This window comes from Aythya ferina, assembly GCF_964211825.1.
Source record: "Aythya ferina genome assembly, chromosome: 3".
In the NCBI taxonomy this organism is placed as follows: Eukaryota; Metazoa; Chordata; class Aves; order Anseriformes; family Anatidae; genus Aythya; species Aythya ferina.
The window spans coordinates 60,430,849-60,457,964 of NC_140298.1; the positions used below are offsets into that span (position 1 = coordinate 60,430,849).

At 41.0% G+C, this 27,116-nt stretch overlaps 1 protein-coding gene across 1 annotated transcript; it reads right to left on the reverse strand.

The window, feature by feature from the left end:
• Positions 1-1,511: 1,511 nt before the first annotated feature.
• Positions 1,512-25,820, reverse strand: TBX18 (T-box transcription factor 18). Its single transcript, XM_084513876.1, has 8 exons — positions 25,226-25,820; positions 24,728-24,914; positions 23,064-23,165; positions 19,876-20,047; positions 12,963-13,130; positions 11,682-11,746; positions 7,674-7,768; positions 1,512-5,192 (listed from the first exon to the last, which is right to left on the reverse strand). The coding sequence occupies exons 1-8, from the start codon at positions 25,488-25,490 to the stop codon at positions 4,468-4,470; spliced, it is 1,779 nt and encodes a 592-aa protein (XP_084370002.1). The 5' UTR covers positions 25,491-25,820; the 3' UTR covers positions 1,512-4,467.
• Positions 25,821-27,116: the final 1,296 nt, after the last annotated feature.

A 27,116-nucleotide genomic window follows, 5' to 3' on the forward strand; every position in this document is an offset into this window, starting at 1 on the left:
TTATGCAAAAGTAATTGGAGACTGCATAGGATTTCTTCTCTTTTTTTGTTAACAAGCACTTTTTAAGTCCATGAACAAAACAACATTGATAAAAACATTTAAGGCAAGTTCAATCCTCTAGAAATGTTATTTCCTAGGCATGTCCTCACCTATTGAAACTGTGTGCCATCTTGGCCCATCAGTATTTTGAAATAACTGGTAAATGAGGAATACTGTGGAAAATGAGACAGAACATGAATTTGACTGTAGTTTTGCATATATTAAACTGACTGTAACACCTTTGTGCTAAATACAAGAACTATTGTATCTGAGGATCACATTAAGTTGAAGAGCTCAGCTGACAAGTTAATGTATTTTTTTTCAGCTGAAGTGAAAAGGCAGCCCATAAAGACTATTATTCCTTTATGATAATTGCAGTCATTGACATTAAAACTTGAATTTCAGAGTAAACATAAATAATAAGGCTATGAGAGTTTGACAGCATATTCAGAAGAGTGCAATAGTAATTTCATATTACATAAATCTCTTCTAGAGGTAGCTACTTTACAGCCTTTATACACATTTCTATACAGTCTAATTAGATCTATTACCCTTACATGAAAAATACACCCATAGAACCTGTGAACTATCCCCTATGCTGAACTGCTCACAGTACAGATTTGCTCACATTACTGCCAACAATTTGATTTTGTCCTGTTGCCCTCTGCTCAAGCAGAAATGAGATTTCTCAGTGTCTGATTGTACCACTCCAAAAAAGGCTCCTCTTATTACAAACAGAAGTTTTCATTCTCTCCAGAGGCGTGATATTTATGATCAAGCATTTTCATGCCTACTTCTCTTGCCATAATTCTGGTCATTTGTAACAATGCTGGTGTTAAGTGACTACGAAACCCTAGTATTCTAAAGCAATCATATTTTCAGGCTCTGTGCCCTATGTCACATGGAATCATTTATTGCAGTACAATGGGAAATAAGGCCACTATGGTTAAGAGTATTTCTGTGGGGAGAAATGCTGCTCATTGCTGAATAGAGGCACAGCATACCCAGCTGATTATAGGTCATAAACTCTGTCTTAGTACAAGCACGGAGAGAAGATTTGAAGGGCATCGAGCTCTCATGCAAGCACCTGGTCACGTGGAAGAGTTAACTTCCCAGACCTAGCTGATAAGGAGCAGCTGAACTTGTCTTGGCAGCTGGGATGAGCTGGGTTATGAAAAATTAGCACAGCAAGCTGCTTACTCCCTTCTTCCCAAACCTCACAGCTCTGCTATCAGGCTCAGCATCTCTTCTTGCCCACCATCTGTCACAACCTCTGCATACAAATGACAGAGAGGTTCAATGGCATGCAGTTAAACTGAAACATACAAGAATTGTAGACTTGTTGGGTATTTGTAGCTTATTGAATTGTCTTTCAGTTTCAGAGCTTACCTTAGAGTTACCTTGTTTTTGCTAAAGTTGTAGAGGAAAAAAAAGGCCCAAGCCCCTTAATTTTGCAAATATAGTAAAAAGTGTTTAGATACACACTTTAATATATTTTCTGTGACATTTTTGTAAAATACAGATATATAATTATAGATATAATGCATATGTAGCATTTACTATGTTGATAAAAAGCTAGTCATTTCACAATGACACATCAGTAAGTATTTACAATACGATTCAAATTTTAAGGAACAAACGTTTCAAACAATATTGTGTGGTTATATGATAGCAATCATTTGAGGAAAACTAAGAGACCAGTTCTAAAAAAATCCCAGGTGACAAAGTACATACTCTTGCCAGGAGCACCTCCATATACATGCATGCACAATCTATTTTTCCCCTTGCAGGAACATGCATGACTTAGCTCTTCCACATTTCTACCCAGTCACAGCCCTTCAGATGACATGGATAATTATCTTGCTTATCCTTTTTCATGTACAGATTAATTGTACCATTCCTCCCATTTAACACTTTGTCCAACTGCAACACTTCAAAGTTTTGGCTGGAACATGAATTACAATACACAACTGCCTTGTTAATTTAAACCAATAGAGCTATGACAATGTACATAATTGAAAAATTTCCCATCATCTACACATCTTAGAACCATTTCACAAAGTATTACTGGGAGTTTTTTGAACAGTTTTTTTTTTAGCTTTGCAAGTCTTTGCTGTCAGGTCTGCCTCAAAGAACACTGCAATGCCAAAACGAGCAGCAGACTCAAAGTACATGAATGCTCTTTGTTATCCTCACACATGAACACTACCTAGCCATTCGTCCTGAATGTATGGCACACAGTACATCAGACGTAAAGAACATCTTCATGTTCAATGTACTGCCAGCATTTCCTATGAGGCAAAGAATTGCTAGTAGCACAATTTACAGAAGAAAAAAAAAATAGACACAGAAAGGCTGAGTGAATTGCCCAAGGTCACTTGGGAAGTTTACAACATCAAATAAGCAAACCCACGTCTCTTTAATTGCAGCCTCACCCTCTTGTCTTTCCAGCTCTAATGAGAACATTCTAAGTGTCTTCTTTAACATAAACATATATATAACTAATAGAAATAAAGCCTTCTCCAGCCACGAGCTTTAAGGCTTTTGTGGTCTCCCTCCTATTCCCAAATAATAGTAAGAGACAGAGAGAGGGCTGCTTCTGTATATATTATCTCTAATCCACTGAAGAAACATCAGCTACATTGAGTATTTCTTGAAGTGGTAATGGATAAACCCAGTTTTCCAGGAAAGACGTTGGAACTCTTGCAAAGTTTAACAATACACTTTCACTGAAAAATCTAACAGAGAAATATGTTAAGTCTGAGGGCCTTATTCTCCTTCAATGTCAATAAGGAAAGCATTTTCAGTTACATTTGTACCCGCTTTAAAATGCCTTTACATCAACTGCACAGTATAGATGAGGTTTAGGGAAACATTGAACTCATCCTCCTAAGCATTAAAATCTCTTCCATACCCTCCTTGTTTCAGCTTCAACAGGCAGGCATCTGGAAGGCAGCTCTTGCAGCAGAACCACCGGCACACACCAGGGCAGTACAGGTGCAGATGAGGGCAGAAGTTTCCCTAGGACAAATATCTCCTTGTGTCCTTGTCACTCCAGAAAGGCTTGGTCAGGAGCAGGTTTTGATCTGTGTTCTTGCAAACACCAGTTAAAACCAGATATTGGAAGGAAATAAACTACTCAAATTCCCCGGCAAAGACTGTTTAAGAAACAGAGCGGTAGTAGCCTCATGACAGAAAGCAACAAGAAAGGAAGACAGATGGCTCCCTGGAGGGAGGGAAATAGGCTGTAGGTGTCATGCGGTAGCATTCAAAGTAAACTATTAAAGGAATTTTGCCTATTGTAATCCTGGTCCCAATTTGACCATGTTACAGGGAGGCAACTATGACAAAGTTCTGCTTCCAGCAATATTTGTGGGCAAACTGGGTTGTTTGTCTACTGGCTACAGGCAATTTATTTATGAGACACTGAGGATGGAAGACTTTTTGCTCTTATTAAAAAAAAAATCACAAAACACACAAAAGGGTAAAACCAATAATGGAATTTCTCATTCTGCGCACTTTTTTTTTTTTCTAAATCAAACCTGCATTTGCCTTTAAAAAAAGTAAAAATACAACAAGAAAGATACATTAGAATATCCTACTGTCCAGTAAATGTCTTATAGGCAATATTTATGGAGGAAAAAAAATGCATCAAGCCCTTCCTTTGACAAAAATGTAGCACCCCAAGGTTCATTCTAAACCAAGGAACACCACTTCTTCTGCTGTTGTTTTAAATCACTCATATTGCCACAATTTGAATATGCATTATATGTCTCCAAATACCTAATCATAAATCTAGACTAATGCTGAAAAAAAATCCTAGTAAGAATGCCGTGCTGTTGATAAGCTAAAAACAGTGTATCATGAGAAGGCAAACTAATCTTTCCGTTTACTTTGTAAATAATCCATTAGCTAAACTTCTATTTTAGGCTGGATGCTTGATGCTTAACACTTGAAAGTCCAAATACCCTTCATATCCCTTATAACAGAGAAGAAGCTTGCAAAATGCCTTTGGTGCATCAGCTTACCATCGTATGAATGTTTTAAAGAAACTCACTAGTACTATACGAAATGTAAGTGGGCTTGTTTGTGTTGTTTAATACACTAAGTGTCATTTCGTTCTTTAAAGGGGTTAGAAAAGAGGAGGGGGAGAGGGGAGGAAGTCTTACTTAATTTGTTGCATATGTCCCAACGTGTTATACAACTAAGTGTATTATACCAGAAAACTAAAGCAGTCTGTGCTGCAACAAACTCCGTGTAACTCAAAATAGGAGAATAATCTGGCCGCAAACAAGTCAAAAATTCAGTGAAACTTCCTCTCATATTATATATACACACACTTTACAAGCTACATTGAGTGTCCTTTCATATTCCAGAAGAAATACATTGTAGACACCAAACATACTGTACTTTTACTTAAAGGCTTCATCAAACCATATGTGCAGACACTTGAGAAGACGAGAGTGTTAAGCTTCCTAGGGTCCTAGAGTCAAAGAAATTCTGCTGCCCCCCACTGCTAAGTAAGTGCACTCCTTCCACAGAGGGCAACATCTGCCGATCCGTCATGGTTCCACTTGGTGAGGACCCCAAGAAACTTCCTTGGGAAGAAACAATTTTCTCAGGACTGGCAGCCAGTTTAGGGGATGTGGAAAAGTTATATCCGTACAGCGCACATGGACTGTGCAGTCTAAACGTGTTGTAGGAGCCTTGGTGGGTTTGATTAGTGGTAAAGGCATTGCTGGATGGGGATGGCATGATGTACTGGAGCTGTGGAGACATCCCTGAAATCTGCATGGATAAGCCAGTTTGTGGGCAGCTGAATGCATCCCCATCATTGCCACTCATTGACATATTCACAGTTGTGCTACTCGACACACCGACATAGGAGGGAGTCCTTGGGGGAGCAAACGTCTCACTGGTTTGGTTTGTGAGCCTGTTGTAGGTTTCAGCCAAAGAAGTGCTGTATCGGTTCAGGGTCAAGCCTGAGCGGGCACAAGCTGTGTAGTCAGCTGGAGCAAGGCTACAGAGCTGGCTAGTGTTGGGACTGAGATGGAAGGCTGGAGATGAGCAAGGGGAACCCGGCAAAAGGTGAGGGTGGGTAGATGGCACTCCACTGCCAGATCCCTGGAGTAAAGTAGAGGAACCTGCATTTCCTGGAAGAGAATATGACAGTGTAAGAAACATGTTGGGAAAGGTTCATTTCTTAGATGACAGATCAAGACATTTGTCTTTTAAAATAACCCTTGATGTGAAACACTTGGCACAAAATAATTCAAAAATATTGTTATGTACATGTGAAGGTGTGTGTGGATGGCACATGCGTATTTTTAAAGAAAAGACCTATCCAAGAACTGAACACAACCTATGCTTCTGTGACCATCACTTCATATATCCAACCTTACAGCTCCTGTTCAAAAGGTTAACTACTCTTTGTTTGTCACTGGAAGAAAATTCTGGCAGCCAAGGTGTAGCCATTCAAGTACCACACCACAGGAAGCCTTCTTCAAAGTTATGAATTTTGTGTTGTCTCTGTTGTTGCTATGCTCTGGAGTGGGTTTCAGCCCTTGCTCTGTGTGACATATGCTTCCCTCTGTGCCCAACTGTCACAGCCAGAGCGCCAGCTAAGGAACCAGTTCCTCATCTCAAATGATAGAGGCTCTCATAGATAAAACAACTTAGGAAAGGTGTAGGCTGAGAAGTGTGTACTGAGCTGTTTCATTTCTTGAATGTGAAGGTGGGTGTTTAGGTTTGCAGAAAACTGTGGATGAACTGTTCATTTACTGGTATCAGAACTTTTAACCTCACAAATACCAGTGCTGAGTGTTCCTAAAAATGAACTGCTAACTACAGGTGAAGCTTTTTCTGAGGACTGAATGTTTCCCAGCTGCACAAAAAGCTTCTTTTTCTTAGAAATTATATCTCCTGGGAAAATGAGCTTAGAAAAATGGATTTGGGTCTTTCACTGCTTTCCAGGCCAAAGTCACTTAGCAAGGAAGTCTCTCCTGTTTGTGAATCACATTAATAGTTAAAGAGCTTGATGACACAGAGATACATACTGTCAGTAAGCTCACAAATTTTCATGACAGGTGAACTAGTAAAAAGAAAAATAAGTTATCAGTGAACTCTGACTCCAGCTTGTTGTTCTACTAACAGGTTACAGGCACAAAGCACTATGAGATGCCTCCAAATTCCACAGATCCTAGGATTTCCGTTTCAACACCTCCACTATCTGAGATGGGCAATTTTAAAAATCAGGACAGACTTCTAATGGGGGTTTTTCACCAAGTCTCTTTGCCTAAACTATAAATCTCTATACGCCAAGGCACATGAGGTTAAAGGTGTGCACGGATCCTCGTTCCCACTCTCCAAACATCAGCAATAACTTCAACAAGCTCCTTAACCTCAAGCAACAACAATTCCCCTACTCTCAAACAGTGCTGCTATGTACAAACAGGGTGATATAGCTGGTCTGTCTCCTAGACAGGTTAACTCCACAGTTAGTTGCCTGTCAGTCTTATGAAGTCTGACAAAGGCTGGTGCTACCACCTCATTCTAGGTGTTTGTAAAAGGACCAGCCCCCCAGCTCCACCCTCTGCTCAAAAGTTTGCCTACGTTTATCCTAAACATCTGTGACTTGGCAAAAAAAACTCCTTTTTAACTGCCCACATCAAACTCTCATGCTTAAGATTTTCAAAGGAGTGGGCTAAGGAGAAGTTAAGAAAAGTGACTTCTGTGTGTTTCTGTATTTTCTGAATTTTTGTTCTGAAGGTGCTTAATGACTCTGGAATATATTACCAAGAAAGCTGATAGGATGTTTTTAAATTTGATAGCAGGAAATGTTAAGACTCAAGAGCAAGATATCTGATTTAGTTGTGAAAAGTCTGAGAAGTTTTCTATACGCACAGTGATGCTCTGGAAAGAAAGGAACTTAGAAAAGAGCATGGAAAGTCCCCTCTCTCAGGGGGCCATTTAAATATCCTCACAGGCCATTTAAATATCCCCCCCTCACACAGCACTACTTTTATGGCAGGGAAAGTGAAAGCCAAGAGGTTATGAACTGGGGAGCAGGAGAAAGAACAGAGAGGAGATCCATTTTTTCAAGCTCTAGAATACATATAAAGTTTGTAGATACTTTCACTGAACTGGTCTTTAAGAATCAAGAAAGCTTTCCAAGGAGGAAGCAAACTTAAGCTTGAAACTGTTTATTCAATACATAAATAACACTTCTTCTTTCATTTTTGTTTTGTTTTGTTTTGTTTTTTGTTTTTTTTCTTAAATGCAATGCAATTCCTGCATTTGAGTTTGGATGTGTACAACAGAATTCGCTAATAATAACTCTGCCTTGTGTAGCTAGCCAGACCATAACACTCATTAAAAGGTTATTCTGTCCTTAAATGTCATCTTCCTCCACGTGTGATCTGATTTATCTTTATGACCTAACATTTTTGCTGCCACAGTCCTTAAGTTAGCACTTGTTTTCTAACTTAGACTAATGCTGATGAGAGGTGATGGCCTGCAGTTGGTTGGTCGCATTTTCTGCAGGTGAGACACTTACCTAGATTTTTGTAAGGAATGATGGGCATAAAGCTTTATCTTCATGCATTTTTGTTTTGAAAAACCACAAAGACTGTTACCTTGTTTGGGTATCCCAGGTATATCTTCAAACGTAAGTGTCCTTAGTGAAGGTCTCCAGAAGGCATAAGACTCTACCAGAGCTTCCAGTCCCATCCTATTTAGAACAAAAACATCATTGCATTATGATAGAAAGCTGTATTTTGTCACATTTATCTGAATACCTCAGAAACATGTAAAAATTATTAACATTTCAGGATTATTCTGAAGTTCATTTTGTTTTTTGAAAGAGTCTTACATGCTAACTCATGAGATTCTGTGATGTGCAGTCACTTGGCTGATAGCATGCAGAGTTCCTTTCTTCTACAAGTCTGCTTTTATTTTTCAGTTTTATTTTGGGGGATGTTGGTTGGTTTTTTTGTTTGTTTGTTTGTTTGTTTTTTGGGTGGCCGTTAAATGTTATGATGTTAAATAATTTCCTACTATGACATTTCTATAAGAGCAAGTGCTCTAATTGCCAGGAAGATGATCTCCTATTTCTGACTAGAACAAAGGTGATCAGCTGACAGCTGTTATTGAAACTGGACTTCCAGACTTTGTTGATGAGTTGGAAAATTGTGCTCACAACATGAGCAAGGCATGGGTGTACAGCTCTTTTGCTACTAAAACGTGAAAATATAATGTTATGTTTCAGACATTATGTGCTGGACAAAATGCCTTTAGAAACTGAAAATCTTCAATCATTTTCTTTCAACAATGTCATGACAAAACAGAAATATCTGGCTAAACAATTTTGGCAGATAATATTTAAAAGAATCTCTATTTCCTGAAGGTAAAGGCTCATTTGCTTTCTGACAGAATTTTATAAATAATGCAGCTCAGAGGTATAATTTTGCTATTATTTTTGGCTGCTGAGCCCCAAAGGCCTGTTAAGTGTCAACATCAGGCACAAACCAAATACAAGTGCTTGCCTTTGAGCAGCAACACTCTGTAAACTGGAATTATGCAAATAGACCAATTTGAAGCTACCAACATGTTCTTCTGATACTGCTTCTTCCACGTTGCATTTCCAGGAGGATCACAAACGTACTTCAGGAAATAGCTATAAAGTATTTATTAGCTGAACCTGGACTAAAAAGATAGCCTTCATTTTCTTCAGTAATGGTGAATTTTCATTTCTAGTTAAAGTAGAGATAAAAGCCACCTCCTGGAGGAGTGTAGCCAAGGTGATAATTTATACAAGATGCCTTCGAACAATTTCCACATTTTATCACCACCCTAATTTATGCTATCAAATGGCCAAGTTTATTTAACAAAACAGTTATGTTTTTCCTGAAGTATTTAAAGAGAGAAATTCTGGTCCTTTCCTGAGTAAAAGTTTTTATAGGGTCAAACCTAAGGCCTAGCTGAAGAATGAAACTATTCTCAGCACATAAATTCTGTTGCACTTTGCAAATGTGCAGGGAATGCTTTTAAAAGGTGAAGCTACTGATTTCTGTAAAATAGCCTTTGGGGCTCAAAGGGAATGACCTGAAAGGGAATATTTTTAATTAAACTGAATTATTGCATGCAGCAGTGCAGAATAAGATAGCCACAATAATTAAAGCTACTTTGAAAAGTTTGATGGAATTGTGAACAGCATTTTTCACACTTGTTGCAGACTAAAATGCCTAGGTAATAACAGCCAGAACAACGAAGATAACAAAATCTTAACATTTAATTTCAATGTCCAGCAACAGAGTGAATTAATAATCAGCTGAGTAAACTACTGTTTTCCTCAACAATTATAAATCTCAGCTGCATTCCCAAGCCTACTTATTTGGTGCCACAGATCCTATGGAAGAAAACAGCAATACTGAGATCAGTAAACAAATGTCTATTTGCAACAGACGAGAGTATGCAAGAGTTACTTCTGTAATGGGTGCATATATGACAGTAAAAGCTTTTGGACCTTATCTAAAGCCAATTCTGAAACATTTATACAATTATACACAAGCACTTTCTACAAAACTGGCCTCATAATCCATTTCTGTAAACTATAATTGTTTTCAATTCAAATCTTATGTGGCTGGTGTTTTTTGTTTGTTTGTTTGTTTGTTTGTTTGTTTGTTTGTTTTAATTCCTGAACCAAACCGATTCCTAGCAGCCAAACCAAAAACCTCTCTGGATAGCCCCAGTAACTATAACTGGATTTGCACAGTTGCAGATGCAACACACTCACAGCACCTACATTGTATTCAGACTATATCAGGAGTAAATCCAGTTCAAGACTCCTTTCAGAATGATCCTTTCCAGTTTATTTTCAAGGGTATTTTCTCTTGTTTCATACAGCATCACGCATGAAATTCTGACCTAACTTAATCAGAAATTTCAGAGGAGTTAGGTTTGCATACTTCTTAGAAGACTCCTTCGCATTTATTAAGCCTCCTTAACATTTATTTTATAGCTCTACAATAAGCGTGCATAGCATTGCCTATGGAAAGCTGTCAAATATGGCATGTTCAGCATTTTTTTTCTTGCTCGAGTACACACAGCTTGTTTTGCTTCTTTGGTTGCTGTATTTATCTGGAAGTTACTGTTCATTTATTTGCAGTATAGAATGCTACAAAAGAGGACAAAAGTCTATTTATGCCACTGCATGGGACATCCCTTCCAGGCTTCAGGACAGAGTAATGCCAGTTGGTTTTTGCTAGAACACAAAAACCTTAGAAAGCAGCAAATACAAAGTGTAAACTGAAAAGACACTTGCAGTGTGCTCCTGTAAATTTTTATAACCCCACCCCATGTTCATCTTCTAAAAAATACTCTTTTTTTTTTATTATTGGCCAGTCTCAACCTTTAGTTAACTCAGGTGGAAGCATAAAACATTTTTTAATGCTGTAGCCTGTGCTAAAAGAAAAACTCACTAAAGCAGCTAACAAAAGATACTCTCTGAACATTCCTCCCGGTACACAGTCTGCTCCCTTCTCTGGAAGACGAAGTCATAAATATAGCAGCTGTAGACAGCAAACGCAAAGTGGTCACTGGAACTGATGTATACTATGCACCACAATTAAATGCTTCTTTTTTTAGCTGAAATGGTTTAACATGCAATTCATAACAGGCTTAAGTATTTTGCATTGAACAGTCTTTGGATAAGATACCACATCTGTACTGGCAGCAGGGACCAGACCCAAGTCTCCACTTCGCACTACTCAGATTCCCTATTGCTATTTTGAAAGAATCGTGGATCAAGAAAGAACAAGCAATTAATCAGTCCAACTGCAACAGAAGAGGTGGAAACCCGGCCTGTTTCAAGGTCATCTATAGCCTACTAGGAAAAGCATTCACTTAGGAAGTGTATTTAAAACTCTTTAAGTGAAAGAGACATTTGAACACAGGTCTTCCACCTACACAAATGTAATAACCATAAGGTTACTGCATGAGCAGAATTAGTTTCTCCCCCTTTAAGAGAAAACAATGAGCCACTCATCCATACTAAATGCCACTAAATTCAGGGGAGTCTGAGCTTATGGCTGGATAGTGCTATCTGCAATTTGTGTCTCTAGCCAGGAGGAAGTCTTCAGGAGCAGCCACTCCTTTTGGCCAGCTGTGCTCCCTTCCAACCTTGCCTGCTGGCTTTTGAAAACTCCCGTGCCCAGGTCAGTATCATTACTTACACTCCCACTGCGATGCCCAACACTGCCCCCAAGAAAAATGGTGACACAGCCTCCTTGGCTCCCCGTTCTGGAGCACACTCTGGTCACTCTCTCAAAAATCTGAGTCCTCAGGATGCATTAATTCAATTTTCAGCCTTCACAGTATACTGCAGTTTCCAGAGGAAACTCGAGCACATGAGTCAAGCCACGTGCCAACCCGTTCTTGCTCTCCAAGGGTCAGAGGAGTAGGAACAGGAAGCCACCACTGAGAATGTTACTGGGAAGCCTAAGTGCTCCCTCAGGGAGTCTGAGTCCTCAGACTAATTTGTCTGTAAATACAGCTATTCCCCTCTGTATGAAGAATATCCACTACTAGCCTTCACAAACTGATTCTGGCAGCAACAACAAGCCCATCTCCTTCCCAGCACCTACCTGTTGCGTCCTGAATCTCTAAACCCTTTGGCAAATGGATTCCTGTCAATCTTCAGGCGAGTTATCTGTGAAGATGATTAAAGAAATTAGTATCTACAAATTTATCTAAGAAATACAAAAAACGACTCTCCTGACAGAATGAAGCTGTCAGTTGAATATTCTAGCTCCATTCATTTAAAGTAGAAATGTCTTACTATTTGCATGGTTTAAGAAAGCTCTCTTGAAACACTGCAAAACAAGGCCCAGTCTTCTGACCATTATTTTTGCAAATCCGCTGAGAAGCTAATAGGTATTTAATGCTACTAACTGGCAGGTTGGAATTCTTGAGTAAAATCTTCTGGAAAATGTCATTCTTCACCTAAGAGAGTACATGGCCTAATCGCAATAAAATTTAAATTAAATTTTATTTCTATATGGGCCAAGAAGGAAATGTGAAAAGAGTGAAAAGAGAGATTATCGCTAAGCTATTATCCTCTCTCTAAAAAAAAAAAAAAAAAAAAAAAAGGAAAAAAAAAAAAAGGAAAAAAAATAAATTGTAATTCATTTAAATAAAAACAGTAGGCATGAAGTAATTGTATCTCATTATTTAGTTGGGTCTCTTGACATTACTGACACGGTTCTCTCTGTAAAGATAACAAGGCATTTATAATCTCCCAAAATATAGCTACAGTTGCTTATATGGAATTAATAAAATGTCCAACACTAAATATGGTGTTACTCTGTATATGAATACTTCAACAAGTGGTGATAAGAGGCAAATGTTGAGTCTGTGCGGATAAATTTCAGTTAATAATATATGCTGAATCCAATTAATAAAAATTACAGCTACTTTCTTCAGACCTTAGCTTTTCTTTTAAGGGATTGGGGCACATTTTTCAGACAGAGTTTTGAAATTACTGGGGTCAGGCCCAAAAGTGCTTTGCAAATTCTATCTGATCACTTATCTACATGTACAGGTACAAAAACACCTTTAAAAAACAAATTCCTCTTTGCCTTCTTCTTCAATGTTGCATTTATAATTAAGACATTATTAACTATGTTGTCAACTTAGTGAGATTTTCATTACAAAAATTACTTTTTACAGGCAGCACCTAGTCCACATGGCCTGAAGTCTCAGCTATAGCCTCTTGGCGCTGCTGCACTACTACTAGTGAAAGCTACTTGTAGTATTAAAGGGGGTTAGGCAATGCTGCCTGGTGGTATAACCAACATATATTGTTTTTTCCTGTCTCACACTTCTCTGAAAAGCCTACAAAATGCTAAGCAGAAAGCCCGAGTTACCTGTTGATTTTGGTATGCTGTGACAGTAGTGAATACTGTCTCTGGAAAGGAGAATGCTTTGACCCCTTCTCCTGAAGGGATAGGCTTGACGGGGGACAGATCATCTCCACAGTCTTTTCGGATGACATGGACACGAGGCTGGTATTTATGCATAGAGTGAAGGATAATCTGTGCAATCAAAAGAAAGGAAAAAGATAACATTTATTAGAACGGACACCCTGTTGTTCCAGGACTAATGGCTTTTTGAAACCACAGCTTATGGCATGTGTTTGCCACTCCACTTACTGGAAATCAAATGTTTGTTTTAACCTCTGAAGGTTGTTATTACAGTAGTCTGTGCATTTATGTTATTGCCAACCCTAAGCATTTAGAAATTATGACTCAGGAACCCCAAAATTATGGGATGGGCTCAAAAAAAAAAAAAAAAGGAAAAAAGGAGTGAAGTTCTGGTCCCACTGGAATTAGGAAAGTTTTGTCACTTTTTTTTTTTTTTTTTTTTCTCCACTTGAGCCTGGATTTGATCTAACACAATTAACAACAGCAGCATTTGCCTTTTGTTTTTGGAGCCTTCAGGATATGCTTGAAGCATTTTTCTTCTTGATATCCAGAAGGCTGGAAAATGTATTTTGTTTTGAACGTGATCTGAGACTTTTATACTCTGAAACAGCAGATACTCGGAGTAAAACAACACCAAAAGACAAAAGCTTAAAATGTTACTAAGCCTAGGTTTGTAATACATTTACAGACAATGAATATCAATACACAAATCCCTCCCAGCATAAAACACTCAATTCATAATAAAGGATAAACAAGAACAATATGAACTCATAGTGTATAAAGCTAAACATAAAAATAATTCTTGGTATTGCTCCCAAATTTTAGAGGAAATTTAACATACGCAATTTTTCCTTTATTTTACTCTATGCCACTTCAGCTAACCACTATGAAAATAGAAGATTTCAAGGAAAAAAAAAAAAAAGAAAGAAAAAAAAAAAAAAAAAGGAAGCTCAATTATTATTTTTGGAAGGCCTAAGAAATTAGTAACTTGATAAATAAATAGCCCTATGGCTATTGGCCTGTGGAACCCCTAATCAAAATTCAGGGGAAGGTTTTTAATTTCCTGCTCCTTGAGTAGCCTCAAAATGTGTATGTGCTCAGGCACTTGACAGAGCCCTTATGCCTGAATGCCAGATACCATGGAAGTTCATTCATCCAAATGACACAGAAGACATTACATTCATTTGGATAAACTAGCATTTGGCTAGTTTATTACACTTGGTCCTGGCCAGATGACATGACCCCATTTTGGATAAGCCAAGTTTCTGGATAATCAGCGTTTTTATTAGCCTGTAAGTAAGGTTTTGACAATGACATCACAGGCTCCAATTAATTTGCTCAGGGAGTGCCCTATGGATGTTCTCATATGAGACCTTTTCCCAGTTTTCAGAATCTTGCATAAGCAATATTTTTATCATACAAATGTATATTCTCCTTTATAACAATCCTTTCAGTCCTCTGTTGGCAAAAATCTATAAAATGAAAATATAGAGAGGACAGCACATTCCTGACCCTGTTTTCCTGTGAACACCCAGTGATACTAGGGGAGATACTGATGCAACAGGAAAAAAAAATCATCAAGGAGAGCCCTGTTCAAGCCCATCGTTATTCTGTGCCTTGTCATCTGCCTGTGTACAACTGAGCACACCACACTCTGCTCCCATTCTGCTTACTGTAACCTTTGTGTTACAGTTGTTTTAAGTTTTGTGGTGCATATGACTGCTTGCTCACACGGCAGACTTGCCCATGTATGCAATGATAACCTAGGCAGCTGTGAACAAACTTGTTCACGTATCAGAACAAGTGAAGTCCCAGTAGCACAGAAAAAACGCTTCCCACTCCTCATCTAGGTTGGTATTGTGGCTAAACTGATCCTTGTCATCTTGTAAAAGCAACCTGGCTTGGCTCTATGCTGTACTGAAATTTCCTGTACTGATATACTGTTAGCCCATTAATGATCCACAGCAGGAAAAAAAGAAATAAAATTGTTCTTCATTTTGTACCGTGCCTTGTATGATGGGAATCTTTGTTAATTACCAGGATTTTCAACTCTAAATAAATTATACCTAATTGTCAAGTCCTATTGAATTAGAGAGCAACACCATGTAGAAGGAGAGTAAAAGGAGAAGCAGATGTGACGCCCGCTCTGAAAGCTTGCAGCAGCGCTGGGGCCTCGGGCAGGGCAGGGAGGGGAGCAGCTTCCCGGATCTGCGCTGTGAGTGTCCCTCCACCACCCTGCCCAGCTGCGCGGAAAGACCCTGAGCACAGTTTCATCCCTCCTGGGATGAGCTCAAAGACAGCAGGGGAGCCCTGCTCACAGCGAAGTCCCAGATTCTTCCCCAAGTTGCTCTGGAGGCGGCACAGCCACATTTTGCCCCCGCGCTGGGTTAGACAGTCTTCCTAAGTGAGTGAGCTGTCTTCAGACGTGTCCTAATATTTTCCTAGCAAAATCATCAACCTCAGACATTAGCTTCACTACCGTAAGGTTACAAAACAGCCACTCTTTCTCGCATGTATCAAGGTACCATACCCGAGCCCTCCACCGTGTGAGGACAAATAGCACAGTGGTTCTGGTCAGAGCTGAGAGGGATGGCGCCTACCAACACTGCACCGTTACTTCCCAGGGGAATACATCTCTCTAAATGTAAAGTCCTCACTGTTGTGACACTGTCACCACGGCAGCTCCCAAGACGTGATCTACCTGGGCAGGGAGGATGAGGCAACAGCCCTGCAGCACGAAGGCAGAAGCAGGCTGGGGAGAGACGGAGGCAGTGTGGAGTCAAGGCCACCGCACCAACAAATGCACAAAGCTCTTTCTGGCCAGAATTACCTCTGAAATGGTTGTTTTGAAAGATGCTGCCATGATGAGACCTTAGATACTGCCATGATACTGTCAGCATCAGCACCAGTGAGACCAGTTCTCCTCTGGCATGGTGGCATTGTCCTCACCTCACTGCTGTTGCCTCCAAAAATTTTTCTGTATCAAGCAAAGCCCACACAGTCAGGCTTTCTGCAGTCAGAGAAATGTGTGGAGTCAAGGAACATGAATTCTCTTTTCACAAAGACAGAAACTGCAAGTGAAAATGCTGATGTTTTCCAGCTTTTCATTGTGACAAGAAGATGTTACTACCCACTGACTGTAAGCAGAGCTTACTGCTTGAAGCCAAGTCTGGGCAGAGCAAGAGCCCGCCTCTGCCTCCAGCCTCACCCCACTTTCAAATTGGGGAAGGAAAAAAAAAACAACAAACTACCATGGAACAATTAACATACTAACGGCCTCATTTTCACTAAGAGTTAGATGTTCTTCTTCATCAAATACATACTTAATTGAAAAGCACAGAGAACAGCATCAAAAATACTGACTTTTGCCCTCTGTCGAAATGCAGATATAAAACCGCATCAAAATAGAAAAACCGAAAAACCAACCAACTCTCACCAGAGTGAGAGACTGATTTTACAATGTAATAATTATTCCAAAGACTGGAGGTGAGCGGCATTGACACGAGACAAAGAGCACCCAAACCACACACTTCTCAGTGTCAATTGCAAAACACAGATTCACTTTTCTGTACCGTAACTCAGATGTATGACAAAAAAATGCCACAGTAAAGGCTCTAATGGTGTCATCGAGCCTTAATATCCATTTGGGCACACAATCTTTCCAACGCAGAGAATTCGTTCTATGACTCCCTTCTGAGATCAAAAATACAGAAGGAAAACATATCCTTACAAATTTTGCTTGATCTCCTCAGCCTGCACAGGAACGCAAGTATCAGAGAGTGTCCTACGTGCAGATGTACTTCAAAACCCCTCCACGGAACAGCACTATAAAATTACGTCGTCACCAACTCCCACCCAAAACACTGATGAAAATAGCAGCAGGCAGCAAGAAGTCCAGAAGCATTTGAGCAGCAAAACAAGTTGTCTCAGAGATGGCCGATCCCTTGAACAAGAAGCTAATCCCCGGCCAGCGCTGCCATTTACCACAGGGCCAGCGCAACGCAAGAGGAGCTGGCTGCTGTTAGTTACAACCACAGTATAAATACTACACAGAAATACTACCTTAGCGTCTGTTTGCAAATAGAGTCCCCATTCCCGTTCCTGTGAGTCACTTCTGTCAGCAGCTCCGAGAGTTAATACTCTGGTAAAAGGGCTCTGGGTTGATTGCATGCGAACTCCCTACCTCAATGGAAATTTGCGTCCACAAGATCAAAACTGAGCCCTACAATTTTAACACAAACACTCTGCAATAACTGACACCTCTGAGGAGGACAGAAAGAACAAAGGAATGATTTCAACAAGAAATAAAGTCCCGGAACCAGGCAGCACAGAAAGTGTACCCAAAGAACAGCTAAACCCCGGTGCTGTTTCAATCACTGGAAGAAGGAAGGCAGAGTGCAGAGACCCCACAGAGGATTCTCTGAGCCATTCTGCCTAAGCAGAGGATGAAAACGAGGATGAAAAAATGCTTTCTAATAGCCTAAAATACATCCCTTCTCCCACTACAGGGGTGGGAGAGTCAGAACACTTGATGTAAAAACAAATATTCCAGGGACAGTATGACCTTGACCTCTGGCTCTTCTAATCCACCATCCCTCCCTTGGTACCCTCTTGAGAAAAATGGTTCCTTCCTGCTTATGAGAAACAATTGTTTTTTATATTCATCACAAAATATGATTATTCGTTTTCCATTATTGCTGGAGGCATTCAGAGGCTACATAGCTTTTTCAATACAGCATTCCACACTACCATAGCTTTAAAAGAAAAAATGTACCCATTGGAAAAGACACTTTTCTGCTTTCTGCTTTTGCCTTTTCTGGTAATTATGAATGACATGTTTGCAATTTCCCAGATTTGAGAAATATGAAATTATTTTACAGTCATCCTTCTTTTGTCCTTTTATTTTAATACTTAAATTTCCATTTTGGGGAGGAGGGGCTCTGCCGTAGCTCTGAATCAGTTCAATGTGTCTCAAATCGCTGTACTAGAGCTTTGCTTCACGTGTTTCCAAATCAAAACACTTAACTAAAGACCAGAAAATTTATATCCCCCCATGTTATGAATAATGGTGTGCTGCGTACACTACACAGGTTTTGGTTCTGAATAAAAACAAAGCTAAGAACTGGGATGGAAAAACGCAGTAATGCAATTCTCTACGTATCAGAGATTTTATCACAAAGCAGTTTGTGACTGCAAGTGCACGGGTGGACCACTGCATCCACACATTGCCCCTCACAAACCACCAAGTACAGAAAGTAACCAGCCTGCTCTCCATCGGAGAAGTGATATTCTACCCATTCGCATCTGCTTGTTTGTAAACTTTGTAAACTGTTACATTATACTCTGGACTCCGAGAAAGCAACTCCCATTCAAAAAGAGTCTCAAATATGCAGATACTGAGGAAACTAAGGGGGCTACCTGTGCTAGTACTCGGTCAAACAAACAATGCCAAATAAGACCCCATAAATGTAATTCTGGAAATAAACAACTTACCACGTCTCTTTTACAATCCTAAACAAAAGCACTACTCACTCAAAAGATGTAAATACCCACATGAGCTTTTTAAGGAAGAGCATAGCAAAATTATGAATAGTATTATAAGAAAGGGAGATTTTTCATCCTTACGATGCATTTGCTTGCTCAGTCCAGCCCATCTCTTGTATTCCTGCGTCTGTACTATAAAAGTTTTAACTCCTGCGCAATTTGACCACAGTCTCAAGTTAATCTCCTTTGCAAACGCAAATAGGGAAAAAAAGAGTCATACTTATACTTGGAATACGTGTTCAGAAAATACCTGGCTTAATGTCACAGAGCTACAACTATTTTGAAAGATGCATGTAGTATCTTTGCACTTTGTGCAAGGTATGTTTTCTTTCAATCCTGTCCATGAAGGAGAAAGTATCCCGCTTAATAAACTGGGCTATGCTTAGGACAATGGAATCCACATCCTGTCTCAAAACTTGCCCCTTACATCTTAAAACTCTACCATTTGGAATTCAATGTTCCTTTTGAAAGGAAGCCAACATTTGCCATTTATTACTGGATTTCTCAAAATTAAAGACTCCACTTGGGCTAAAAAACAATTCTCATTTTTTATTTTTTTTTCCTAAGGTGTCAACTAAAACTATTTTAAGGATTGCTAGAAAGATACTGGCTTACATCTGTCATGTTTCAACAGTTTTGAAGAGAAAAGGAAATATTAACATAACACATTTTGTCACATTAGATAATGTCATAACTAAACAATTTAGAACTTGCAAACAGAACACTCATACTGCATACGTCTTCGCCAGTTTTTTCAGAAGTAATGAGCCTCAGCTGTGAAAGGGTCTTGCTTCATAAGGTATGCAATAAATCATTATCGGAGCAAACCCAGCTCCCATGTTGTTCGTTTTTGACTGCAATTATTAACACCTCATGGGATTTCACACAAATGTTTAGGTTAAACAAATAGTTAAGTGCATTTTTATTCACATGAAGCTATTACACACTATTAATATTTCTCCTAGCCACTTGTGAATTTAAATGTACTTTTTGATCAGAGCACAAGTTGCGAGTAACACGCTTGGTGGGAAAACATGAGAGCAATTCTGCCCCTTCATATTAGGCAATTTAGCCTTGTAAAGTCTTACTTTGCAGAAGGAGTTCTATCTTTGAGGGGGGAGTAAAACAGCAGGCTCTAATAAGCAGTTAATTGTCAGAGCAGAAAGTAAGCAGATTTTAGATCTGGACGGTAAAGTTCCAAAACAGCTTTCAAAAGTCAAGCCTATTTCTGGCACCCTGAAGCTGTATGTCAGAGTCTTTCAGAGCTGAGCAATGTGCCTACATATAATACCGTAGAAGACTGAGTACTCACATGCCCTTGATCGTCAAGCTCATTATTGGTGAGCTTCAGTTTGTCGAAGCTGATCACTTGTCTCATCCACGTTTCCCCAGAAGCAGGTGAATCGGGGTGAATATAAACACGAGGTGGTACCGGGGAGTCAGCATTACCAGCCACCATCCATTTGGAGCTATGATAAACATACCTGTAAGAAAAAAACAAAAGTCTGTAACCACAAAACCTGAAATAATTGATCAGACCTGTTAAGGGTTAACCTACTAGGGACCATATATATAGCAAGAACCCATCAGTTGACCAGCATGAAAGGACAATAAATGTTACAATTTAAGTTTCAAAACACAGTCTTGGTTTGCACAAAGGTAGTTTGTGCATAAGTTTAAAACTCATGCTTTCATCCAACCTTAGTCTTCCTAAAATCAGTAACAGTATGTACATTAGACTCCATGCTACACTTCAAGCTGGTGTCAATTCATTGACTGCTACAGCTCCACTCAGAAAAAGCATCAGCAAACAGAGCAGAATCTGGTCCCTCATTTATCAAATCAAGTAGTAATTCCATATATGGAAGATTTAACATGTTGACTGTAATATAAGAGTCTATAAATAAAGCTACTGAAAGGAAAGAACATTATGATAGGGAAAAATAATGAAGCTATGTCAAATTAAGTTCTAGCTATTTCTGCAAGACTATTATTTTTCCTGAATAGCACTGCAGAAAGGCTTAAAAATTAAAAAAAAAAAAAACACAGTTTATATTTCATTTGATAGGCCAATGCTGAAAAAATCATTTTCTTACAAAAGTAGTGCCTTCTTCAGTAGAAAACTTATTTTGAAGGCAGATACTTCACAGAGCAGTTTAAAAAGGACTAAATAAAAATGTCAAGGTATTTTTTTCCGAGTACAGTAAAATTCCTGTAAATGAGCTGTATTTTCTAATAAAAACAGGAAATAATATCAAATCATGTGTTTGTACAATTCAGTTCCTTAGCAAAAAAAAAAGACAAACAACATAACAAGAAACTAAAACCAAGTGACCCAATACACGAATCCCTTCATACAATTCATATCAAGCTGGAAAACTAAGATCTAGAACAGTGGCAGTACCCTTTCCCGAATCCTCTGCAGAGAGAAGTTCTCAACCCTAATCCACACAGTCAACCATTTTAACATTTTTCATTTATTTTGTATTTGTTGTTTTATACTCAATACATGCTTTTCCTGCAAAAGTAAATAATGCCATAAAAATAAAATATTTTGAACCACACTTTAAGATTCCAAATATTTACAGTGGGATCCAAATTTGTTAGAAATCTAGATCTACATGCAATTTTCTTCATTTCTGTTTAGTTTTGCTGTCTGCTATGACAGCTAGTGACTAGGCTCAATATATGACTGCTATTGCATCTTTCAAACATAAAAATCAGCAAGGCAATCATTTTGCAAAGCCACATGAACAGTAGGAGTTAAAGTAAGTCAGCAATAAATTTACGTGGAGATTGCATAGCAAACGATGAAAAGGGGAATCAAGTGAAACATGAACATCTAATAGGATGATTAAAGGTGTGGTACTAAAATATGATTATAGAAATTTAAGTTTGCCAATTACAAAAATGCTGCCCGTCATACAACTTTTGTTAAGTGACTTATCTGGGGACCATGCATCTCATTGGGCAGACAGTGCGGATCAGCATGAAAATATTTATTTTAAATAAAGTGCATTTTAAACAACTCATGCTTGCTGACACTGTTTTTAATATTAACATTTTTGTTCAGTCTGGAATATTTACTTTGCTCTTCTTGTGAGTTAAGAAACTGCTCAGACCTTCTAGGAATGATATGCTTAGATTGCTAAGTGAAAGTACACTTGCAACATGAAGAAAAACAACAGAGAAAAAAAAAATCATTTCAGCTGCACTTCTCTGTTTAAAAAAAAAAAAAAAAAAAAAAAGCCTTTTTCCCCCTATGGTACAACCAGAAAAGCCTTCCATAGGTATATGCACTGGACACGCTCAGCATTTTTATAGACACCTTGTTGCAAAATACAAAATCAAAAATGTTCATAAGAAACTGCTTACATACCGCATGAGAAAAGGACAAAATTACAGTCAATGAGGTAAGGACATGCAAAAAAACACAGGGCAGTGTTTGTTTAGGAAATAAGGAAACATTCCTGAAGAACCAACCTTTTAGTCTTAGTCTGAAATATTCCTACTTCCACAATTAAATCTGCAGCGGTTTTCCGTAAATTATACTAAGTATAGGGTTGAAACAATCAAAACAGCAATGGGTAAGGACCCATTCCTGCCTCCACTGAACTACTTGGCAAGGCTGCTCCTGGCTACTACAAAGAACAGGATCACGTCTGTAAAGCATGAATACAAAACTTCTAGAACTCATAGGAATAACTACTGTGGGCCCAATGCTACTATCATTTCTACAGGACCAGTGGTTTCAACAAAGTGGAACTAGCTCACTAGAAATAAAACTACCCTTGCAATAGTAAGAGTTTAAGCACAAAATTCCTATTCTCAAATTTTGGAAGAACAGCTACTTTTGTTCCTCACATTATTCCTCAGAAATAATGCCACTGATTGTTTAAAAAACAGTAATTAGAAATATTACCCTTTGCGAATCTAAGCAACCAAGTATCTCAGTGATAAACAGCTATTGAAGCAAATGAAAGAATCAATTTGAAGGACGACCAAGAAAGCTTATGTGCACTACATTCTAATGTCATTAAATCAGATATTTATGATATAATGTTATTTGTTAATGTTGAAGTTATGCAACCCTAGAAAAAAAAAATGTTTAATTACATATTTATTTGTTAACAGGAACTAATTCCCACTGATATGATGAGAAATAATGTATGATAATGTTTCTCTGACTGTACTAGAACTGCAGACAGCGAAAGCAGAAGACCTGGTGGTTGCCCACAGCACACATAAAACATAAGCCAAAGGTATAAAGAGCTTTGACACCACTGCAGTTATTTTTGCATACTTGGCACCTTGGCATAGTATTTTTTGTTGTTGTTGTTGTTGTTTGTTTGTTTGTTTTAATGTACCAGGATGAAAATAGGAATCAGACGGAGGGTTAAACACTACCTTCTGCTAATTTACATGCTGTTAATATTTTCTTCCAATAGCTGAGATCCCTACAGCTTGCAAGATGTGTTTTTTGCCATAAAGCCACCGTACCTGTATCTTTTGTTGTCCACTGGCACAATATCCATAGCAATGTAATACTGCTGATGTGGGTCTAAACCTGAGATCTTCACCCTCATTGCGGGAAACATCCGCCTGAACATGGAAAGAGAGAGGTCATTTTTAATATGAAACAGACTTGGGAATGGTTGTTTAGGAAAAGTAACGAGTTCGTGGGATTTTTCTCGTTCTTCCTTTTAGTCTACAGAGTCCTTTTTGACGATTACAGTTACATAGCCATGAAATGGTCCATTCGATATGTCAAAACAGATTTTTAAAGTGCATTTACTTGAACAATGCTTCGTATGTTTTGGGATACGCTTTGGGAGTGCAACTATTACCACACCATTTCAGCTTTCTTGTTAGACAGTAAATCATTTTGTTTTGAGACTCTACTTCAGCAGTACACACTTTTAGAGCCCATTAGAAATATTAACTAGAAATTTATTTCTGGAGATGTGCAAAAACCATCTCCGTCCAGGAACAGCAATGCTTACGGAAATGTAAATTGCCAGTTGCTTGAACTGACAGCGGCAAATGGTGTATCATTTGTATATCAGCAAATTACAAAGTTGAATCCATGGTGATACAATTATAACACTGCAAGGATGTAGTTATAAAACCCAATGTGCCATGCTATAACCAAACAATATGGTCTTTATTGAGACGGACTTCCTGTCTGCAACTTACTAAAGGTGAAGTGCAAGAGTTACTCTGTCTTTGAAAGGTATAGTAAAACTTCTTTATTGAAAGCAGAAACGAACGTACAAGGTAATTTCTAAAAAATACGTTCACAATTTAGGTCCTTCTGTGGAGAAAATGGAATAATTAACTGATGCAGCGGTTTTAACATAAAAAATGCATTTCTTATTTCACCGTATGCTTGGCATGGCTTTTAATCAAGGAAGTTCATTCTCGATGCCAAAAAAGAAACATCATAACATTGAGCTGACTGCGAGCTAATGAAAGGTACTTTTCTGTGGTTTATAAACCTGAAAGCCATGCCGCTTTATCCACTATTTGTTGCTCCTCTAAAAAAAAAATAATCAATTAAAAGTCGTTACTGGAAAGAAAAATCCTATCTCTTTTTATTCTTGAAAAAAAATAACACAGGACGGTAAACCTGACTGTGGTTAACTAGTTTGCACTGTTATTTCAGTGCACCTGTAAGATAAAAAAGAAAATCCCTGACTGGACCCTGCTAAGACAAATGTTGCTTTGTGCTGTTCAAGACTGCGTTTCAATCATTAATAAAGCCTCTCTGAAAACGCAGAAGGTAGCATATGGATTCAATAAAATATGTTTTTGTAATTTCTAATAAGTTCAGATACTTTTATACTATCCAGGTTTTTGCCATCTGTATCCACTGGCAAAGGGGGAAAAGTTTCCCCTCAGAAGGACGCGGCGCTCGCAGGCTTCACCCTAACGAACAGGAAACCCCACACGGCCACATGCCCATCTGAAACTCTCGCCATTTCCCCGGCGTGTAAAGATTTTTCTCTTTTTCTTTTTTTTTTTTTTTTTTGGGGGGGGGGGCGTCGTTTTCTCGCCCGTTTTCGTGCGGCGGCCGGCGCCCGCCGCCTCCAGCGGCCGTCGCGGGGCCGGGGGAGGCCGCGGGGTGCGGGGCCGTCCCCGCAGCGCCCCGGGGTGCCCGTTACCTTCCGGCCTTGGTGATGATCATCTCGGTGCCGATCTCGTGGAAGCGCTTCCAGAGCTCAGCTCCCTGCAGGTCCACCCGCGGCGCCTGCGGGGCGGGCAGCGGCGAGCCGGGCCTCGAGCCCTTCGGGGAACCGCCGGGAGAGGCTGCCGGGGACCCAGCCGGGAAGCCGTCCTCGCCTCCGCCGCCTGCGGAGAGAGGAGAGACGGGGAGGAAGCCCCAGGGGTTGGGGGAACGAGAGGCAGGGCCCGCCTGGTACCGACACCCGGCCTTGTCCGCGGCCTTCCGCGCCGGGCTGCGCACCCACGGCGGGGCTGCGGGCGGTGAGCGCGTCCCGGGGCGCGGATCCCCATCGCGGAGCCGCGGGCACCGGCACGAGCGTGTCGCGAACGGGCCCCCCCGGAGGTGGCTCCACCGCCTGGCGGCACCCGACGGCCTCCCGCGGGGGTCGGGGGTCGGGGGTCGGGGCCGGGGGTCGGGGCCGGGGGTGGTCACTCACCGGCGGGCCCGCGGGCGGCGCAGCCCAGCTCCATGTCGCCGCAGGTCCTGCCGCCGGCGGCGGGGGAGCTCTTGGCGCAGCAGCCGCTGCCCCCTTCGTCGTCCGCCGCCTCGTCCTCGCCGCCCAGCTTCCGCCGCTTGGGCTGCCGCTGCTGCTGCTGCTGCTGCTGCTGCTGCTTCTCGGCGCCGATGAGAGCCTCCACGGAGAAGGCGTGAGCCTTCAGGCTCATGGTGGTGCCGGGCGAGGACCGCCGCTTGTCGGCCATGCCCGCCCCCCTACAGCCCGCGCATCCAGGCCCGCCGGCACCGGCACCGGCACCCGCGCCCGGCCGCCCTCCCGTCCTCCCGACCGCGCAGGCAAGGGGCTGGGGCTTTTCCTCGCCTTTCTTTTTAAATCCAAGTTATCAGCCAAGTTTTTTTTTTTTTCTCCTTTTTTTTTTTTTTTTTAAAGAGGGGGGAAGAAAAAAACTCTATTCCTTTTTGCAGATGCGCTCTTTTTCTCCCCCTCCTCCTCCTCCTTCTCCTCCTCCTCCTCCTCCTCCTCCACGTTCTGCCCCGTCTGATGGGCCGAACGGGACTGACATGGGTAACAAACGCTCTGCGGACACAAATTAGGGCTTGTAATTGAAATTTGTTGCCTTGATCTGTCAGCACTTCCAGGCAGGAGACCGGTGGGAAGAACTCGCTCATTAGTGTCACTGCGGCGGCGGGGGCCGGGCGGAGCCGCGGGGCGGGGGCTCCGCCGGCCCGGCCGCCCGCAGCCCAATCAGCGCCGCCCGACCGGGGGGGCCCCCGCAGCCCCGACACGACCGGGGGGGCCCCACCGCCCCGTCCCGGACGGGGGGGGAGGCCGCCGGCCCGACCGAAATAGCCCCGCTACCCCCCCCGTCCCGGCTGATGCGGCCCGCTGGAGGTTCATGAGCCCCCCCTCGACTCCCCGAAAAGGCGAGGGAAAAGTGTGGGGGGGGCTCTCCCATGGCGCTGCCCTCGGGATTTCGTTTTGCCCGGGGGCTACAATGAGGGAAAACGACGCTGTGCCCGTTGGTGCTGTTAAGGGTCGGTCATTATCAGCGGTATTCGGCTGCCGGGGATGCATCGCCCGGCTGCGACGGCCGCAGTCCCCTCCCTCCCCCCTCAAACCCCGACCCGCTGGAGCTGCGCTAAAAAGGGAATCAAAGCGAGCCTTGTACAACATGGGGGCATCCAGCCGAGGCAGCTTCGCTAATAATCGTATTCAGGTGCATAGAATAGTCACAGGGAAAATCCTTTCGAATCTTTCCAGCGAGCAAAACTTATTAAAAGATGCAGTTTTGGAGCCAGATACCCTCTGCTTTGCGCTCCCAGGGAAGGGAAAAAGTTATCGAGATTTATTGTTTATGTTATTTTATTTTATTTTCTTCGTTTCTCTGAGGGAGATCTGCATTTTGGGGGCTTTTGTTTGTTTATTTGCGCAGAGCCGAATGAGGTGGCACGCTCCGGTGAAGGAGCAGAAATCCTCGTGTAAAAAATCCTGGGGAAAAGCTCACGCTTTCGTGGGATGGGATCTGGGCTTCTCTTGGCTGCATCGGGCAGCAAGGAGAGGAATTCCTAGCGTGGTTCGCCTGTGCTACCATCTCGGAGGTCCTGTCCGGACCGTCGAGTGGCTCCGCTGAGAGAACTGGAAGATTTCTGATTGTAGTCCGACAAGGAAATAGCTGCCACTTAGGAGACGTAACTGCTTTCACTAGAGCATTTTACCTATCCCCGAAATGCAAATTTATCCCTAATTTCAATAGTGAGTGGGCTGCTTCGTCAGAGAGGCTGAGGAAGGGCTGACTAATAAATATACCCCAGAGATAAATTATCCCCTCGAATGAGGTTATCAGCACTTAAATAGTAGGGGCGCTTTCGAG

Coding starts and splice junctions, on each gene's coding strand:
- TBX18 (XM_084513876.1), bottom strand. CDS start 25,490: ATGGCCGACAAGCGGCGGTCCTCGCCCGGCACCACCATGAGCCTGAAG. Junction 13,131..19,875: donor AGCTTGACGATCAAGGGCAT/GTGAGTACTCAG, acceptor TTGATTGCACAG/ATTATCCTTCACTCTATGCA. Junction 5,193..7,673: donor ACCTGGGATACCCAAACAAG/GTAACAGTCTTT, acceptor ATTCTCTTCCAG/GAAATGCAGGTTCCTCTACT.